The sequence below is a fragment of the Canis lupus genome, chromosome 22 (genome assembly GCF_048164855.1).
Source record: "Canis lupus baileyi chromosome 22, mCanLup2.hap1, whole genome shotgun sequence".
In the NCBI taxonomy this organism is placed as follows: domain Eukaryota; kingdom Metazoa; phylum Chordata; class Mammalia; order Carnivora; family Canidae; genus Canis; species Canis lupus.
Window position 1 is genome coordinate 40,099,657 of NC_132859.1, and position 20,647 is coordinate 40,120,303.

Sequence of the window (20,647 nt, forward strand, 5' to 3'; positions counted from 1 at the left end):
AGAGAGAGGGAGAGAGAGAGAGAGGCAGAGACACAGGAGGAGGGAGAAGCAGGCTCCATGTCGGGAGCCTGACGTGGGACTTAATCCCGGGACTCCAGGGATCCCTGGGTGGCGCAGCGGTTTGGCGCCTGCCTTTGGCCCAGGGCGCGATCCTGGAGACCCGGGATCGAATCCCACATCGGGCTCCCGGTGCATGGAGCCTGCTTCTCCCTCTGCCTGTGTCTCTGCCTCTCTCTCTCTCTCTCTCTATGTGACTATCATAAATAAATAAAATTTAAAAAAAAAAAAAAATCCCGGGACTCCAGGATCGCGCCCTGGGCCAAAGGCAGGCGCTAAACCGCTGAGCCACCCAGGGATCCCTATACTGAGTATTTTATATATATGAGCTCATTAGATACTTACCATGACACTATGAGATCATAATTGTCCATGGTTACTGTTAGTTGGTGGCAGGTAGTGGCTGTTCTCAGTGCTTTACAGTATTGATTAATATAATTCTGACAATAGCACTAAAAGGAAAGTGCTTTTATTAAGATCCTTGGTTTCCAGATAAGGAATCCAAGGCACAGAGAAGTCCATTGTTAATGGTCACACAGCTGGAAATGGCAGAGCTGAGATGCAAAGCCATGTATTCTGGCTTCAGAATCTGTGCTTCTGGGATCCCTGGATGGCTCAGCAGTTTAGCACCTGCCTTTGGCCCAGGGCGTGATCCTGGAGTCCCAGGATCGAGTCCCATATCGGGCTCCCTGCATGGAGCCTGCTTCTCCCTCTGCCTATGTCTCTGCCTCTCTCTCTGTGTGTCTCTCATGAATGAATAAATAAATTAAAAAAAAAAAAAAGAATCTGTGCTTCTGGCTATACTGCTGCCTCCCAGATAAGGAAGGCTCAGAGGGCTCCAGTGACCAGCAATATTGAAAATAGGCCAGCTTTTGTTCATGCTTGCAGTCCAAGCCTCTCACATTTGCCTATGGTATACACGCCTTGGATACCACAAATATTAACTACCTACTAGCAAAGGAGACAAATGTGTCTCAGCTCAGCCCTTCTAGAATCCAGTCTTAGTCGAAACATGATAGGAAAGGAAGAACTGAATTGAAGTCACAATATAAACCTATGTGGAAAAAGGGGGGAAATGTTGGGTGTCTTTCCATACCCAGGATGGTGCTTTTCCAGGTTCTGGGCAAGTTACATCACTACTGTCACCTCTTACCACCCCCACTCTTAGCCCAGCCTGGGACCCAGCATGGTAAGAGAAACTCTTTCCCAGTCAGGGTACTTGACATAAATAGATTTTAAAATAAGATCAGAATATATTTAGATGATGGCCCACTCCCTCCACCACCATCACCAAATAAAAATCTTACTCTGATAATATCAAGGAACTTGGATTCAAGACCTATTTATAAAGAGGAATGACTGGGCCATCCATCCAGGGAGTGTCATCCATTTCCTTGTATTTTGAAAAGTTATTTAATCTTGTTTGAGGCTTTACTGCTTTCCCACTGAAAATTAAATCAGGACAACAACACGTAGGGGGATGCTGCTCGTTGCCCTCTGCATCTCCTCTCCACCTTTTCCCATCTGCTCTGGCACCAGCCTGCCTGGGGTAGGCTGTACAAGGCTGACTCTTTAGCCAATAGGGAATCTCAGCAGGTGGCTGGAATAAGGAGAGATGGGTGAGACAAGGTCCTGGTGTTTATTCTTCCAACTTCTTCCCTTCAAGGTTGGCTCGTGCTGGCTGCTTCAGCTTTTGTAGGACAGCAGAGGCACCACCACCACTCAGCCTCTCCTGTCCACCCTTCCCCCAGGCCTACGAGCAGTCACAGCGCCACCTGATCCTAACCCTGGGGAACTGCACTCTCCCGTAGGGCTTCCTATTGTCACAAAGTCCTAAATAAACAGTTCCTTTGCTAAAACTCTTCCCCAAATACCCAATCTCAGTGTGCCATCAGTTTCCAGCAGAGGCCCTGAAGTAGGGGATTTGGAAGACTGTTCCTCCTCCTGGCAGCTAAAGTGAGCCAGCTGGGCCTTGGGTGAGGAGAGTGGAAGGGAGGGGAGGGGACTGGGTGCATAGCTGCCATAAGCTTCTGCCTCCTGCAGCCTAGAGAAGTACCACCTGTGGCAGGTGAGGCACTGGATCTTTGGGAGGATTAGTCTTAGAACCAAAACTGCTGGGAACGCCTGGTGGCTCAGCAGTTGAGCGGCTGCCTTGGGCTCAGGGCATGATCCCAGTCCCAGGATCGGTCCTAGGATAGAGTCCTGCATTGGGCTACCTGTGGGGAGCCTGTTTCTTCCTCTGCCTAGGTCTCTGCCTCTCTGTGTGTCTCTCATGAGTAAATAAATAAAATCTTAAAAAAAAAAAAAAGAACCGAAACTGCTTAAGGAACTCCAGCTGAAAGACAACTCTATTGGTTATTAGATAACTTTGCAAATAACACCGCATATATAAGTTCATCATTAATGGAATAATTATTATTAGTGGAATAATCTCTCTGCTTTATTAAGTTAGCAACATTAAGATAAAAAATGTTAACATTTGGAAGTAGGAGTTAGTAAGGAGCTTTCTTTGCAGACCCTTCCCTTCCCTGAATGTCTCTCACAAAAAGTCTGTCATTAAATATTTGCAAGCCATCTATCTGGGGTTAATATTTAAAATATATAAAGAGCTCATACAACTCAAAATCAAAACAAAGAAACAAATAATCCAGTTGAAAAATGGGCCTAAACAGACATTTTTCCAAAGAAGCTATACAGATGGCTAACAGACACATGAAAAGATGCTCCATATTACTCATCATCAGGGAAATGCACATCAAAACCACAATGAGATATCACCTCACACCTGTTAAGTTGGCTTTCATCAAAAAACAAAACAAAACAAGAGACAGTAAGCATTGGCAAAGACGTAGAGAAAGGAAACCTTTATATACTGTCGGCAGGAATATAAACATTGGTACAGCCACTATGAAATCCATATGGAGATTCCTCCAAACAAACAAAACAAAACTTTCAAGGTCACAGCCCTGAATACTTGACCAAGCCAAGGAGAACTATAGTGAAACCATTTCTTGGGTATTTGCTATATGCCAGATTGAAGTCTCTTAACTTATCTATACTCACAAAAACCTAATTAGAAAGTAAGTACCATTATTATTTCCATTTTTTAGATGAGGGACCTGAAAGTTTAAGTAGCATGCACAAGGCAAAAAAGTTAATAACGGCTGTTTTGGTTATCTATTTATTGCTGTGTAGCAAACCATCCCGACAGTTAGTGGTGTAAAACCAACGCCATTTTATCATGTCAGGGATTCCAAGGATCAGGAATTCAGACAGGGCACTACAGAGCTGATTTGTTTTTGCTCTATAATGTCTGGGAAGACTTGGCAGTGGGGCTGGAATAATCTGAGAGTTCTCACTCACATGCCTGGCATCTGGCCTGAGATGTCTCTAAGACTGGGCTTACCTAGGATAGTAGTCCAGAGTGCCTAAACACGGCCTCTTCATGTGGCTTGGGCTACCTCATAGCTGGGGGCCTCAGGATAGTCAAACTACCTACATGAGAGCATGGGGCTTCAAAAATGAGCATTCTGAGGAATTAGGTGAAGCTGCCTAGCCTTTTATGATCTAGGTCACAAGTCACATAGTATCACTTCCATGCACAAAGTGAGACATAGATGGGGGACACGGACCCCTCATAATAGGAATATCAATTAATTTAGAGCTCTGTTTTAAAACTATTGCCGGGGATCCCTGGGTGGCTCAGCAGTTTAGCGCCTGTCTTGGGCTCAGGGTGTGATCCTGGAGTTCCAGGATTGAGTCCCACATCGGGCTTCCTGCATGGAGCCCGCTTCTCCCTCTCCCTGTGTCTCTGCCTCTCTCACCCTTTCTTTCTGTGTCTCTCATGAATAAATAAAATCTTTAAAACTATTGCCATAGTAGAACACAAATTCAACCATAACCAAGATATTAAACATAAGTGATGCCGTCTTGGATGCTCTAGACCAGTCCATCCATCAGCTGAACAATCTCAACTGACACTGCAGAGATCAAAGAAATCACCCAGCCAACTCTTGCTCAAATTCCTGACCCACAGAATCCGGGAGGTATAATAAAATGAGGGTTGCTTTAAGTCACTTAGTGTTGGGGTAGTTTGTGACATAGCAATAGTAACTGGATCACATGTCTTTATTTCACATAACCTGTATGGTAACCACTATTGCTTCCAGATTAGGAAACCAGGGGGAGAGAAATTAACTCACCTGGCACTGCCCAGCTAATAAATGGAGCCATAACCCAGATCTTTCTGAGTAAGCAGTTCCTATTCCTTCTACTATTGCACACTGCTCCTAGAGGGTGAGAACAAATCTAGATTTTAAAAAACTACAGAGAAGGGAGGTGGGCGGGGGGATGGGGTGATTGGGTGATGGGCACTGAGCAGGGCACTTGACGGGATGTGCACTGGGTGTTATGCTATATATTGGCAAATTGAACTCCAATAAAAGAATATACAAAAAAAAAGTTTTAAAAAACCTACAGAATGCTAAAGATGCCCTGAGATGCCTCCCTCATGCTTTTGTCTGGACCAGGCTTGCTCGAAGATTATTGATTATGAAAACAAATACCTCTCCCCCTGGTTCTAGGGCTAGACTCTAGTGGTTGTTTCTATGACTTCAGCCTCAGAAAGGTCTTAGGGAAGTGTTTATTTATACTTCCCTGGGTTTCATGTAGGTCATGAAGCAGCTGGAGAGAGTGAGGTTCATGGTCACCAGATGGAATGCCACTCTGGGGCAGGGAAGGGACTCCCCTTTATTGCCCTCCCACAGACTGACTTCCCATCTCACTTAATGGCAGCCCCATCCTTCCTGATGCTCAGGCCAAAACCTTGGAGTCACTGTCAATTCTTCTTTTTCTCACATCCCAGCCAACCCACACCTAATCCTGTTGGCTCTATTTTGAAAATACATCCAGAATCCAACCACTTCTCACATCCTCCACTGCAACCACCAGAATCAAGCCCCTATTATTGCTCTGCTGGATTACTGTGGTCACCTCCTCACTGGTCTCCCTGCTTTCTGCCACCTACGGTCTATTCACACGAGTGGCCCTTCTAAAACCCACATCTGAATGTGCTCCTCCCTCTGCTCAAAACCCTCCAGTGGCTTCCTTATCTCACTCAGAACAAATTCTGAGATCCTTGCTATGATCTAGGAGACTAGGATTTGTCCTCAGCACCATTCTGACCTCATTCCTTCTGTTCTCTCTTCCAGCCACTTCAGCATCCTTTCTGCCCTGAGATGCCTCTCCTTGGGGCCTTTGCTCATTTTGTCCCCTCTGCCTAGGGGGCTCTCTCCCATATCCTCCCATAGGCACAAACCCAATGGCTCCACTCAGATCTTTACGGTACATGCTGCCATTCCCAGGAGGCCCTCCCTGGCCACCTAGTTGAACAGCATACACTTCCTTTCCCCTTTCTGCCTCCAGTTTTCTACATGTCACTGATCCCCATTCACGATTATTTTCTGTCTCCCTCTCTGGTATGTAAATTCTATGAGAGTAGAGATTTTGTCTGTTTTGTTCACTATTTTATCCATATTGTTGAATGAATCGAATCAAAGACTCTCTTGAAAAATCTGATGAAAAGAAAAAAAAGAGAAATCTGATGACAGCAAAGATCTTCTCCTCAGATAAATGCCGAGACATGCATGATTTTGCAGACAATTTCTGGGGGCTCCCAGGTCCCCAGAATCTGTAGATTAAGAACCTCTCTTTAGAATGACAGTTTAAATAACCAGGAACTGGGCCGCCTGGGTGGCTTAGTGGTTAAGCATCTGCCTTTGGCTCAGGGTGTGATCCCCAGGTCCCAGGATCGAGTCCCACATCGGGCTCCCTGTATGGAGCCTGCTTCTCCCTCTGCCTGTGTCTCTGCCTCTCTCTTTCTCTCTGTGTCTCTTGTGAATAAATAAATAAAATCTTAGTAACTAACTAACCAACCAGAAACTCTAAGCTCTAACTTCTAAAGAGCTGAATGCCTATCTCTAGTAGATGGTAGTTAGACTCGAGTCACTAGTTAGATTATTCATATATAGATTCATCCAATATTTACCAAGTGCCAGCTATGTGCCAAGGTCTGCGCTAATCCCTAGAGGAATAGAGGGACCTGTCCTTAAAGCACTCAGTACACAAAAAAGATTGCCAAGTGAACACCTAATTCTAACAAGGTCATTCCAACAATAGAGTATTATACACCGTCTAATGATGGCATAAGAGAGGCCATGACTAACTCTTAGGTGGAGCAGGCCCTGCGGCAGGGTCTTGAAGCATGAATAAGAGTTTGTCTAGCAGAGACTAGGAAGAAAGGGCAATCCGGGCAGAGAGTCAACAAGCACCACAGCACCCACAAAGAGAAAGCTATGCATTTGGTCTAAAAACACAACTGTCTTAAATTTCCTGCAGAAGCAGGCCTGAGAAAAGGAATTGAGCATGAGTAGTCTACTTTGGCATCTGAAGGGAACATGAGAAGAGAATTGGGAAGCGATAAGGCGAAGGGACGGCAGCCAATAAAGAGGGCATTGTTGAATTAGTTATAGACTCTGAACACCTGAAGCTTAGTCCCTCGAGGAAGCTCCAAGAAATGGTGTGCAACACATGATTCAGAGTTCTCCCATCCCAGGGGCAAGGGATCTGGGGTGTGTATACTCTGATTCCTGAGAGGCATCCCTGAGGGCTATAACCAGCTCAATCTTCCCCTCACAGTCCAATTTCTCTTCAAACCAGTTGGGATGGCAAAGGTAGGTTGGATTATTCAAATTGCCTTGAACAAATGGGGGTCCAACCATGGGGCTATGAATGGGGTCAAACTCCTCCCACTGTGGCCATCCCATAATGATGGTAGATATGATAAATGTTGGGGAGGTAACCTCAATGTCCACCAAACCCATCCTCTTATACAGACGCTCATCCTATGACTTAAAGACCTGGTTCAAGGAGATCTAAGGAATCATGGTATATTTTCATACTTCCAGATGGCTGCTCATTGAACCAGATTTGGAGAGATGACCCAGCTCCTGGTTGATTCAGTCTTCTATCTCCGGCTGCACCATATTTCATCAGCCACCGATTCCTGGAGTCACTGATTTTGCTTAACCTCCCACAGATTTAAGTTCTCTGGTTTTGAGTTTCAGCATCTGCCTCAACTCATTTTAGGAAACAAGGTTCTTCCCCAAAGAGGGGGAAAAAGGAGGGAGTGGAGAAGATTGAAAGGTGAAAATGAAAAGCCCAGGACTGGGTGATGATGGGCACTCAAGGGAGAGCACAGACCTTTTCCTATGAGGCTAGTTTTGAGGATAATAAAGCAAAGGGGTCCCCTCTCCCAGTAAAGGTCACCTTGTATAAAAGGGCAATTGTTCCACAGTAGCTTTCAGTTATTCCCCTCTGATGTTATCTGGCCAAAACAAAACCAAACCCAAAAAACATGAGCCACCTTGATGGGCTCTGGAGTCCTTTTTTGGTTTAGCTGCTCAGAGCAGGGGCAAAGCATAAAGTGAACAGCCCAGAAGGCTGAGCTCTTAGGCAAAGTGAAGAATCTCTCCGTGCTGAGACATCAAAACAAGAAAAAAATGACATTCTGTGCTATGGACAGAAACGAGCCTCAATATGTATTTTTCTTTCCCCTGCCTTCAGAAAGTAGCTTGGAGAGAACTCCAGGCTGAAACCTAGGGGTGCAGCTCTAGAAAGGAGAGGGGTAGTGGGATTAGTTATACCGTCTCCAAAGCAATGCTCATGAAGATTTAAGTTGTATCTTTGTGGCTATATTTTGCCTGAAGCTATTTACTATCCTTAAGCCTAAGTCAAATAGCACAAATAGGATAACTGCTTTCTTGTAATTAATTTCCCAAGCTAACAAAGGTGGGATTCTCCGTTTTGGCTTCCCTAAAATATCTACCTTTGTTTTGGTTGAGGAGAGGGGTATGTGGGAAGGAAAGACTGTTAGGGGCCATGCTTCTCAAATTTTGCTGCCTACTACAGTCATCTGGGGAGCTCTTTAAAACCCCAATATCCAGACTATACACCAATTAAATCAGAACCCCTGAGGGTGGGAGCTAGTCTCAGTAGTTTTAAAAACTCCCAGGTGACTTCAATGTGCAACTAAGTTTGAAAACCAGGGTCTTAGGGCAGGGCAGCGCTTCTCAAATTCCAATGTGTATACAGAGCATCCTTGGATCTTGTTAAAATGCAGATTCTGGTTCCACAGGTCTGGGTAGTGGGGTGCGGGGCTAAGAATATGGAACTCTAAGAAGTTCTCAAGTGATACTAATGCTGCCAGTATGGGAACCATTCTTCAAGTAGTGAGATCTTCAGGTGTTTAATGTAAAACAACAAACCAGAGCAAAGGGGACAGCCTTTCAAAAGACACAACTTCATGCCTAAAACCTTTCTGAAAGAGTTCTTCTTTGCTGTTAAATACACTGCAAACACCTTACTCTGGCCTACAGAGAATCATCTGGGGGACTTCCCCAAAGCACAGAGGCCAGAATTTCATCTCATCTAGACCAATGAAATCAGTTTCTAGGGTTGGGGCTTGGCCTTTTTTTAATTTAAGTTCTCCAGATGATGCTAATATGCAACTAGAGTTGCAGACAACTGTACTAAGTCATCTGGCCCCTGCTGCCTCTGTGGGAATGGTTCTCTCCCCAACTCACATGGTTGTGGTACACCTATCATTGTTGATTGGATGAGGGGGTAGGCAAGGGGCTTAAGACCTTGCTCATTCCCTTCCCTGGAAATTTGGGTAGGAGGTACAGATTCCAGCTTCGTCTGACTGCCAATGTTAATCCAGGTGATATGCAGTGGGGAAGTCTAGGCCGACATTTTCTCCCAGATAGATGAGGAACTGAGAAAGTTGGTCTCCTGCAGAAAAAAAAGAGTTCAACACTACTGGAGTTCTCCAGGTATCTTGTCTGGAGGCTACACATGCAGAGAGCAAGTAAGAACCCCAGTAACCAATGCCTTTGTCTCTAGAAGAGGACCAGCTTCCAGGTTAGGGGGCTTTATGCAACCAGCCCCTGCAACCTAGAAGGTCTAATGTGACCAACAAACCTTGAACATAGTCAACCTTTCAGGAAAAGCTCTAAAGCTCAGGTCAAACACAACATATCTGAATTGTCAGCAATTCCTCTTTCCATCATTAAGATTCATGAAAATGAGAAGACACATTGCAAGTTTGACGAATAAGGACTCTGGGTTCTTCAATTGGTTGTATTTGGAGGAGTCATCAGCCTTGAATTTCTGAGGCTGTGACTCCTAAATCTATACCCTTTGTTGACTTTGGGGGTATAATTGGTTGTTTAGTCTGTTTTCTCATCTACTAAATGGAACTAAGAGTACTGATCTGATCAGATTGCTTTGAGGAGTAACACATGAGGTTATGAATTATGATATAGATGTTGCAGAAATGCCTCTTATAAAGGAGTCACCTTTTCCCAGAACATCACTGTAGAAGAGTGAAAAAGAGGCCTTTGGAGAAGGTTTATTGAAATCTCAGCCTATTTACCTACCAGCTCTGTGATCTTAGGCAAGTTACTTAAGCACTCTGAGCCTTGGATTCCTCATTGCAGATACTGGCTCAAATGCCAATTTGCAGAACTTCTTTGGGGGACTGAATGAGATAATGTGTGAAGACACTGGATATATACAGTAGGTGCTGAGAGACATGTGTCCCTTTCCTCCATGACCTTTTTACCTAAGGTAGATTAATTAGGATATATTAACTACCCATCCCACCCCCAAATAACTGTGGTTAAAATCAGATAAAGTCTTTCTCCTTCCTGTAACAACCTGGGCATCAGCAGTCCAGGCTGATGGGATAGCTCTACAATGTTGGGCACACAGTCCTCTATCTTGCCCTAACATCCTCAACATGCCACTTCCATCTTGTAGTTTAAGATGGTGATTTCCAACTAGCAGGAAGGAGAAAGGGAGCACTAGAGAGCAAGCCTCTCCCCTCTGAGGCCATGACCTGGAAGTGAAACTGGAAATGTAGATGACCTACATTTCACTGGGCTGCACGTGGGCTAGAATGAAAACTCTGGGGCCCCACTTTTGGGACTGCAGTTCCAGCTGTACCATTGCTTTCCATGTGGTCTTGCCAAGTCATGTAGTCTTTGTGCCTCTGTTTCCTAACACTACATGTGATTGTGAAAATCAGATGGGTTATACATCTAAAGCACTTAGAGTAGTTCCCTGTCACATATAAGAGTGTAAGCTATTATTTTTGTTTAGCCACCTGGCCACACCTAACTATGAGGGAGACTGGGAAACATCCTTTAGCAGGTGGCTGTGTGTCCAGCTAACACTTTGAAGCTCTGTTAGTAAAGGAAGGAGAGGAAGGGAACATTTGAAGACAACTTGAATATCTGTTATATAAGAGTTGCCAAAATAACTAAAAAGACTGCTGATGAAATGTGATTGAAATTTCTAATGTGAGTCTAAAAAACCTACATAAACTCCTTGTGATGGGGTGGATGTGATCCATTAAAGAGATGCAGAGAATATTAAAAATAACACTTGAGGCTCTGTGCCATGCTCTGTCTCCATCATCCATGACAACCTGTTGACAAGGTCCCATATTACTCTGGTTTATAAAGAGTACCTCTTTATTTACTCCATTCTCTCCTCTGATTTTGTCGAGTGCTTCCCATCTGCCAGCACTAGGCTAGGTGTCCATGGTGGATTCCATCATTGCTGGCACTGTCATCATTCTCTCCATGTTTATGATATGTTTTGAGGATTCTATAGGCAAGGCCCCAGAGTCTTGCACTCTGAAAAGCACAGATGCACTGAAGGCAGTTCCAGCAGCCCCCGCCTCTGAGCATGCCAGGAGATCTAGCTGGCTTTTCTGGTCACAGATTCACCAAGCCCAGGGGGGAGGAACCAGAGTGCAGTCTGTCATCCAGCAAAAACCCTGATGCTAATATGACTTTGGCCTGTACAAATGAGATGGAGTTATGCAGGCTCAGAGCCTCTCCTTCAGCACCTAAAAGCAAGCACATGCCTCGACCAAAGGAACAGTTACTAACCTTTGAGCAAAGCAGATCTGATTGCAGGCATTAAAAAACAAGGCGATATTTGGCATTGTACATAGAGAAGTGATAGAATTTCTAGAGGAAACCTATAAAACACTTTATCTTTTATTGGCCAGCGACTCTTCAAGAATGTATCTCTTTGTACAAATCTGGTACTCTGGGCAGCCCAGGTGGCTCAGCAGCTTAGCGCCGCCTTCAGCCCAGGGCATGATCCTGGGGACCCTGGATCGAGTCTCACATCGGGTTCCCTGCATGGAGCCTGCTTCTCCCTCTGCCTGTGTCTCTGCCTCTCTCTCTCTCTCTCTGTCTCTCATGAATAAATAAATAAAATTTTTTTAAAAATCTGGTATTTTATTATTGGTGCTTCTTGGACCACTTTGGATAAAGACTCCAGCTACCTTTACATTTCTCGGCTCCATAATCTCTCCTCAAATAGTTAATCATCAATAAGCAAACCCTCCAATTAATTTTTTCTAAAGAAAAACCACTTTGCAAATATCCATTCCCTAAATTCCTTGCTTTTTAAAAAACTTTATTTGAGTGCAAGAAGCACATGCTTGAGAGGGAGGAAGGGCAGAGGGAGGAGAGAATCTCAAGCAAACTCCCCTCTGAGCACAGAGCCCCATGCAGGGCTCAATCTCATGACCCTGAAATCATGACCTGAGCAAAAATCAAGATTTGGACACTCAGCTGACTTAATGTGTTCCTCTCAGAGTCTTCTGGTGAAACACATTATATGTATAATTACTCTGCTTTTCATCTCTGCTAATTATTTTTGCTGCAATTCTGATTTCACTTTGGAAGACTCCTGGCACTTCTTTGGATGCAGTCAACTTTGAAAGGGTTGGCCTTCGCTCATCCAATACCTTAGGCAGAAGAATTTGTGTATGGTGCCTAATTAATACTAATGAATAAAAGGCATTAGGATCTTCAAATTCACCTGTTTCAAATTGTTATGAGAGCTTAGAATTTTTTTCAGCTCTACAAATAAAGTCTGTAGGCTTGGGCCCATGGAGCCTTGACAAGATGCCATTAACAAGCATAAGGTACTTTCAGCAGCTGCTGCCTTCCCATTTCCCACCATTCTTTTTTTTTTTTTTTTTTTTAATTTCTTAAAATTTATGTGAGTGAAAGTGACAAAGATTGCAGAAGGAGAGGGGGAAGGAGACTCCCCGCTGAGCAGGAAGCCAGACATGGGGCTTGATCCCAGGATGCCACGATCCCAGGATCATGACCTGAGCTGAAGGCAGATACTTAATCCACTGAGCCATCCAGACGCCCCTACTTCCCACCATTCAATGGAACTTTTAGGGTGGCTTCTCCAAACGCAGGGGATCTCCTCTCTGAAACCAATGCCCATATCCCTTGGGCTTCATCCTCATACATACACAGTCCACTTGTGGGTTTCTGTCTGCTTGTTATTTGTGCCATCTGTTTCCTTGTTTGAATGTGATAAACAGGCCCCTGCAAGATGTGTTGCAGGAAAGCTGGCCCTTCCTTCAACAAACCTGTTCTTTTCCAGTCTGTTATCTGCCATGTGGGTCAAGTAGGCTGCCCTATGAGAGAAAGTTACGGACACTCACCCCTCTACCTCCAAGTCCTCTTACTGATCTTTGGTTTTGTAAAAGTAGTGTATGTATCATGATTTAATTTTCTACCGGGTTATGAAATAAGTTGTCAAAAAAGTAAAAAAAATCTGTAGACCAAAAGAGCCTCAGGTATCTGACCTTGACTTTACTCACTCCTTAAGAAGATTATATATACATACATAAACACACATACACACATCCCTAAACACACATACACACATCCCTGCACCTCTCCGTGTCTCACATAGGAGTGATGGTATCGTATGACTGCCAGATGCATAAATGCTCACTGATGGAATTTCTCCATATCTTCCCTTTGCCACATACAGTTTGATAGATGTTTATAGACCAAATGGAGAAGGAGCAGGAAGGGCCCATTGTTTTCTACCCTGGAAGGCCAGGAGGGCTCAAACTCCCTCTAGCCCCCTTTCTCAGCAAACACACCGGTCCGGTACTTCCTGATGGGGAAAGGCAGTGTTGCATCCCTGCTCCTGGAATTTCCTTCTCTATTCCCCTTATTCATTGCTTAGTTAACTTTTTTTTTTTTAAGATTTTATTTATTTATTCATGAGAGACACAGAGAGAGAGAGAGAAGCAGAGACATAGGCAGAGGGAAAAGCAGACTCCCTGTGGGGAAGCCCGATGTGGGACTTGATCTCAGGGTCCCAGGATCACGACCTGAGCCAAAGGCAGACGCTCAACCACTGAGCCACCCAGGCACCCGCTTAGCTAACTTTGAAGGGCCCTTACAAATAGTTAAAGTGTCTGCTCCTTGAGGACACCATCTCTGGGCCCCAGGCTGATCTTGCAGCCTTCCCCCTATCCTGGCTTCCCCTGGGTCCACCCCTGGCCTGCCTGGGATCCCACTCTGCTTACTCGCTGGCTCCTAATGACATATCACTAAGGGAAGGAACAGTGTCTTATGAGCTGTGTAGTGCATGCAGTAGCATATAGCATATTGTGGTCAGTCGATAAATGTTTCCTGAGAAAAAAACACAGCCAGGAACTTTGGGGAGCCCATCTTTCTCATTGAGATCAAGACCCCTAAGAAGGGATGCCTGGGTGGCTCCTTATTGGGAGCCTGCTTCTCCTGCCTATGTCTCTGCCTCTGTGTCTCATGAATAAATTAATAAAATCTTTAAAAAAAAGACCCCTAAGAAAACTTTTTTTTAAACTATGACTTCATAGTTATTTAAGGATTTGAGCCAGTGATTGACACAAAATAGGCCAATAATAAGTTAGTTTCTATTTAGTTACTACTATTATCGTCCAGGAACCTCTACTTCTAAATAAGCTGATTCTTAACATCTCTCTACCTTTTTCCAGTCTTAACCCTCCTTGGCTTCATCCCTCTCTTGCCCTTAGCACCATTCCATTTATTTCACATTTCACTCTCCACTCTCCTTAGAGTTCCCTCAAACTACTCTGCCTTTTTTTTTTTTTTTAGAGATTTTATTTATTTATTCATGAGAGAACAGAGAAAGAGAGAGAGAGAGAGAGAGAGAGGCAGAGACACAGGCAGAGGGAGAAGCAGGCTCCATGCAGGGAGCCTGACGTGGGACTCGATCCCGGGACTCCAGGATCATGCCCTGAGCTGAGGAGGGCAGGCACTTCAACTGCTGAGCCACCCAGGTGTCCCCAACTACTCTGCTCTTAGAGTCACCCTCACTACCTAAACCCTGCATGCCCCAGCCTCTAACCAGGGCCTCCCAGAGGAAGCTGGGATCTGAGGGGGCTGAAGAGGGAGAAGGGGGACTTCTTCCTTTGCCTGAATCAGAAGGGACCAATCGATGGTTCTCAGATACGTTTGCTTGGCCTACAAAGGTGACAGTTTTTAAATAATGTACATTAGCTGCCAATATTTAAAAATCAGGATTTCTCATGATGCTAGGCCCAAATTCTTACATGGTAACAATCAAGCAGAGCAGAACCCAGCTGACCCCTTCAGAGCATCAGTTTTCTTTTCCACCACAGACTCCACTACTCCCTATTGCATCCTCCGCTGGGAAGTTGGGTGCTGATATTTTTGCATTCCCAGATTCCCAAATGCTGCATTATGGTAAGAGGAAAGTGAAATATTTCTGGTTCCTGCGTGTTTTCTGTTCTAAAGCATAAAAAATAGAAAGTACTACCCAAGAGGTCATATATTTCAAAAAAACATGGGAGTGAATGTACTGCTTTGTATGATTGAAGAAATTTCTTTTTTTTTTTTAACTTTTTTTTAAATTTTTATTTATTTATGATAGTCACACACACACAGAGAGGCAGAGACATAGGCAGAGGGAGAAGCAGGCTCCATGCACCGGGAGCCCGATGTGGGATTCGATCCCAGGTCTCCAGGATCGTGCCCTGGGCCAAAGGCAGGAGCCAAACCACTGCGCCACCCAGGGATCCCTTGAAGAACTTTCTATAGTTAATATTTAAGTCTACACGTGTCTGGTTCAGAAGAATACAATTCAAGAAGCCATTCTGAAGCAAATCTAGCCCGATTCACTTGTCTTACCTTATCTCCTAACCCCAGAGGATTTAAAACCTCTGCTCATATTGATAGAGCCTCTTGGAACCCAAACAAATCCCAGACTCAGAGATTCATTGGCAGATGGATTTGGGCCTTACCTCCACTTGTTGTTTTCAAACTGAAGACAGACCAGACTGACCAGTAGCTTTCAGACTAGTGTGGAAAATACATTCTTACTTCTCAGCCAAGCTCTTGGTTTCCCTACAGGATGTGTTAATAAGAGGAGGGGAGGCAGGAAGTTGTCGGGTTGATAAACCACAAAATCAAATGTGTTTGGAAAATGTGAACTACAATTGGAATTAGATAACTCTATTCTTAACCATAAATTAAAATTATTTTTTTTGTTTTTTTTATAATAAAATTATTTTTATTTTAACTTTTCTTTTTGAAATAATTTCAGACTAACAAAAAGTTGCAAAATGAAAAATGAAGATTTGCTTGTAAACTTTCACCCAGGGTCCCCAAATGTTAACATTTTACATAACAAGAGTACCAAGATGAAAACCACAGAATTAACATTGAAAAATGATGTTATCTAATATACAAAGTTTATTCAGATTTTACCAAATGTCTTGCTAACGTTCTTTTTCTGACCCAGTATCCAATCTAGGATTTCACGTTGCATTTAGCTGTCATGTCTCCTTACTTTCTAGCAGTGTGGTATAGTTCCTCAGTGTTTCTTTCTTTCATGACCATGATACTTGATTTTTAAATGTCCTTTAATTTTGATCTATTCTTTCCTCACGATTAAATTTGGGTTATTCATTTTGGTAAGAGTATCACAAAAATCATGCATCCTTCTCAGTGCACCATATCAGGATGTCCATGCTATCTGGCAGTGTCCCACAGTTTTCTCCACTGCAAGGTTACTTATGAATAACAAAGGGAAAAATAGCATTTTTTGGAGAATATATGAAAACATACCGGATACCCAAAGCAACCTACAGATTCAATGCAATCCCTATCAAATACTGACATTTTTCACAGAACTAAAACAAAAATCCTAAAATTTGTAGGGAACCACAAAAGACCCTAAATAGCCAAAGCAATCTTGAGAAAGAAGAACAAAGCTGAGGGTATCTCAATCCTAGATGTCAAGACATACTATAAGCTGTAGTGATCAAAACAGTATGGTACTGGCACAAAGACACAAAGATCAATGGAACAGAATAAAGAGCCCAAAAATAAACCCACACTTATATGGTCAATTAATCTACGGTAAAGGGAGACAAGAGTATAACTGGGGAAAAGACAGATTTTTCAATACATGGTGTTGGGAAAACTGGACAGCTACAGGCAAAAAGAATGAACCTGGATCACTTTCTAATACCATACACAAACTCAAATGGATTAAAGATCTAAATGTGAGCCCTGAAACCATAAACTCCTAAAAGAAAACACATGTAGTAATCTCCTAGGCATCAGCCTTAGCAACAGATTTATGGATATGTTTCCTCAGACAAGGGAAACAAAAGTAAAAGTAAACTACTGAGACTACATCAAAATAAAGGCCTCTGCACAGTGAGGGAAACCATCAACAAAACAGAAAGGCAACTTACCGAATGAGGAAAGATATTTGCAAATAATATATCTGATAAGGGATTAAGACCCAAAACATATGTTAAAAAAAAAACTATCTCACACTCACACACACACACACCAAATAATTTGATTTTTAAAATGGGCAGAGGATCTGAACAGACATTTTTTAAAAGATTTTATTTATTTATTTATTTGACAGAGAGAGAGCACACAAGTAGGAGTGGCAGGCAGAGGGAGGAGAAGCAGGTGCTCTGCTGAGCAAGGAGCTTGATGCAGGGCTTGATCCCAGGACCCTTGGATCATGACCTGAGCCAAAGGCAGACACTTAACCTATTGAGCTACCCAGGCACCCCTGAATAGACATTTTCCCAAAGAAGACATATAGATGGCCAATAGATACATGAAAAGACGCTCAGCATCACTACTCATCAGGGAAATACAAATTAATACCTCAATGAAATATTACCTCACTCCAGTCAGAATGACTAGTATTAAAAAGACAAGAAGTAAAGGGGCATCTGGGTGGCTCAGTCAGTTAGGCATCTGACCCTTGGTTTCGGCTCAGGTTATGATCTCAGGATCGTAAGATTGGGCCATGTCAGGCTCCACCCTCAGTGGGGAATCAGCTAGAGATTTTCTCCCCTTCCCTCTTCCTCCCCTCACTCTGGTGCACTCTCTTTCTCTCTAAAATAAATTTTTAAAAATCTTTTTTAAAAAGACAAGAAAAGAAACAACTAGTGTTGGTGAGGATGTGGAGAGAAGAGAACCCTCACACACTGCTGGTGGGAATATAAATTGGTGCAACTACTGTAGAAATAATATGGAGGTTCCTCAAAAAACGAAAAATAGAATTATCATATAATCCAGTAATTCTACCACTGGGTATTTATACAAAGAAAACAAAAACACTAATTGAAGATATATGCACCCCTGTGTTTATTGCAGTATTATTTACACTAGTCAAGACATGGAAGCAATCCAAATGTCCACAGATAGATGAATGGATAGGAATAGAATATTACTTAGCCATAAAAAAGAATATAATTTTGCTATTTGCCCACAACATGAGGGACCTAGAGGGTATTATGTTGAGTAAAAATCAAACAGAAGTAGACAAATACTCACTTATATGTGGAATCTAAAAAACAACATAAAAAAAACAAAAAGCAGACTTTTAAATACAAAGAACCACCTGGTGTTTGCCAGATGGGAGATGGGTGGGAGGATGGGCAAAATAGAGGTACAGACATCTTAGTTAATGATTAAGAGGTACAATCCCTGGGTGGCACAGCGGTTTAGCGCCTGCCTTTGGCCCAGGGCGCGATCCTGGAGACCCGGGATCGAGTCCCACGTCGGGCTCCCGGTGCATGGAGCCTGCTTCTCTCTCTGCCTGTGTCTCTGCCTCTCTCTCTCTCTCTCTCTGTGACTATCATACATTAAAAAAAATAATAATAATATTAATAATTAAGAGGTACAGACATCTAGTCATAAAGTCACAAAAATGAAAAGTACAGCATAGGGAATATAGTTAATATTACTGTAATAATGTTGTATGGTGACAGATGGTGACTACACTTACTGCGGTGAGCACTGAGTAATGTATAGAACTGTCAAATCACTACGCTGTACACATGAAACTAATATAACATAGTATGTCAGATATACTTCAATAATAAAAAAAATGAGTTTATAAATGAGAATATCCCTGGTCCCTTGATGCTGTCTACGGTCTTTATTATCCTACTTCATGGATTAAAAGATGGCCACCATTCTTTTCTGCTTCTCCCAGCCAGAGGTGGTATCTATTTCCCACCTGTTTGGATCCAGGCTGCTCTTGTTACTGGCCTTGATCAACAGAATGTGCTGGAAATGATTCCGTATAGCTCTCAAAGCTGGGCCTTAAAAGCACCTGCAGCTTCTGCTTTTGCCCCTCTTGGAATGTTCTCTTCTAGAAGACAGTCGTCGTGGAGAAGTTCAACTACTCTGAGCCTACCACACTGTGAGGACACCCAGGTTTCATGGAGAGAGAGAAGCGCTACATAGAGAAGCACAGAAGTGCCAGAATGTGAAGCCTTTTTTGACTCTCTAGGCGTGCCCAGCCACTGGTAGAAAGCAGCTGAGTGAACGACTCCAACATCATATGAAGCAGAAGAAACTGTCAGCCAAACCCTGCCCAAATTCCTGACCCACAGATTCATGAGCAAATAAGATGGTGTTATTTTAAACCACTAATGTTTGGGGAGCGTTTATTACATTGCAATAGATAACCTAAACACATACTTAGATCATTTATATATTTTTATTGCAGAAAATTACTGCATTTGATGAAAGTGCCACGCTAGACCTCACTGAGGGTGTTCTGTAGTATAGTGTTGTGTATATTTTACCTTTTTAAACTTAAAAAAAAAAAATCTGAATTTTGAAATCCACCTGGGCCCAAGGGGTTTTTTTTGAGAAGGAATTGCCCTTTGTATTACAGAAATAGAGTTGTCTAGACTTCCTTCCTGTCTTCCTGCATTCACTAAACGTCACGCTTTATGCCATAGACTTTTTTCCCAGCCATTTCATATGCACACCCCTGATTTCCCTGGCTGCATGGCCAGTTTCTCTAAAGCAGCAGGTCTCCAACTGACATGTTATTGTGTATCAGAGTCCCTTGGAAGGCCTGTTCAAACACAGCTTCTCGGGCTGGCTTGGGCTCGGTCTTCAGAATTTCTGACTCCGTGGGTCTAGGGTGGGGGTTTGAGAGCCTGCATTTCTAACAGACTCCTAGGTGAGACAACCATCGCTCTAGGGGAGAGTGCCATTATTTTAATTTTTGTTGCATTTACCCACCTGTGCAAGGTGCTTAGTAAACACTCATGGATGGAATTTCTCCAAATCCTCATCCTCATAATCCTTAACTTTTACTCCCTGAGGTCGTCCTGACTAGGCCCTAGACTTCTAAGAAACTAATTCCTTGCTTTAATAGATTTCGTTTTTGCTTTCTCCTCACCTGACAGGACATGGTGAATAACATGTCCCTTCTGACCTCTTTTTTCACGTGTCTTGGAGCAGATCGGAAGGAAGGCCTTTCCTATCACCTGGAAGCAACCCTCTATCTGTGACCAAATTATTATTCCTTTCTTCTTGGTGGTTTCCATGTTCTTGCCAGCCTTTTACAAAAGATCTTCTTTTGGCCAGAGGCCCAATTTCTTAAAGCCTGCCTTTTACAGGTGGCACCACGGAGGCCCAGAGAAGCGGAGCGACTGGCTCATGGTCATAACAGCAAGTGCCCTGTTGGAGCTCGGGTCTCCTCTGACCCTCTAACAAGTGGTCTCACTCATCTCACCCCTCCCCATCCCAAGAAAGCACAGCCCGTTTGTCATAAACTTCGTTTTGCACGACCCACACCTTTCAAGCTCCCCCCCACCCCGTCCCCCAGACATTTCCTTCGGAGGGCGACGGGATGGTCACACATTCGTGCTGACCAGGGGCCCCAAATGACTCCCGGGCCGGGTCTCCGGGGCAGGCGCCATCACCCAGACTCCGCGAATCCCCGCTAGGGCCCCTGCGAGCGCCCGGCAGAGTCGGGCCCTCGAAGCCCGGCGATTCAGTTGGTTCCTCAAATTGTTCCCGACCGGAGGGGCAGGAAACGCGGCGGCCCGCGGTGGCGGCCGCAGCGGGAGGGGGAGAAGCTCGGCCGGCTCCCGGGCAGTCCGCTCCCTGCCGGGCCGGGTCACCGCCCGACCCCCGGCCTCGGCCGTCGCGCGGGGGCTCGCTCCGGGGGCTCGCTCCGGGGGCTCGCTCCGGGGCCTCGCCCTCCCGCGGCCGCGCAGCCCCCGCCCCGCCGCCAGGTGGAGGGAGGCAGGTCGGCGGGCAGGTCTGCGGGCGGCCGCGCGGGGGGCGGGGCCCGGAGGGGGCGGGGCTGCGGCCGG

The 20,647-nt window shown here is 44.2% G+C and overlaps 1 protein-coding gene across 1 annotated transcript in view; it reads left to right on the plus strand.

Moving 5' to 3' along the window:
- The window catches only part of GPD1L (glycerol-3-phosphate dehydrogenase 1 like), a 110,147-nt gene extending 102,967 nt beyond the window's left edge, over positions 1-7,180 (plus strand). The window contains exon 8 of the mRNA XM_072793112.1: positions 7,023-7,180. Coding sequence (XP_072649213.1) covers positions 7,023-7,056 — 34 coding nt within the window. The 3' untranslated portion in view covers positions 7,057-7,180. The remainder of the gene's footprint in view (positions 1-7,022) is intronic.
- The last annotated feature ends 13,467 nt before the right edge of the window (positions 7,181-20,647 follow it).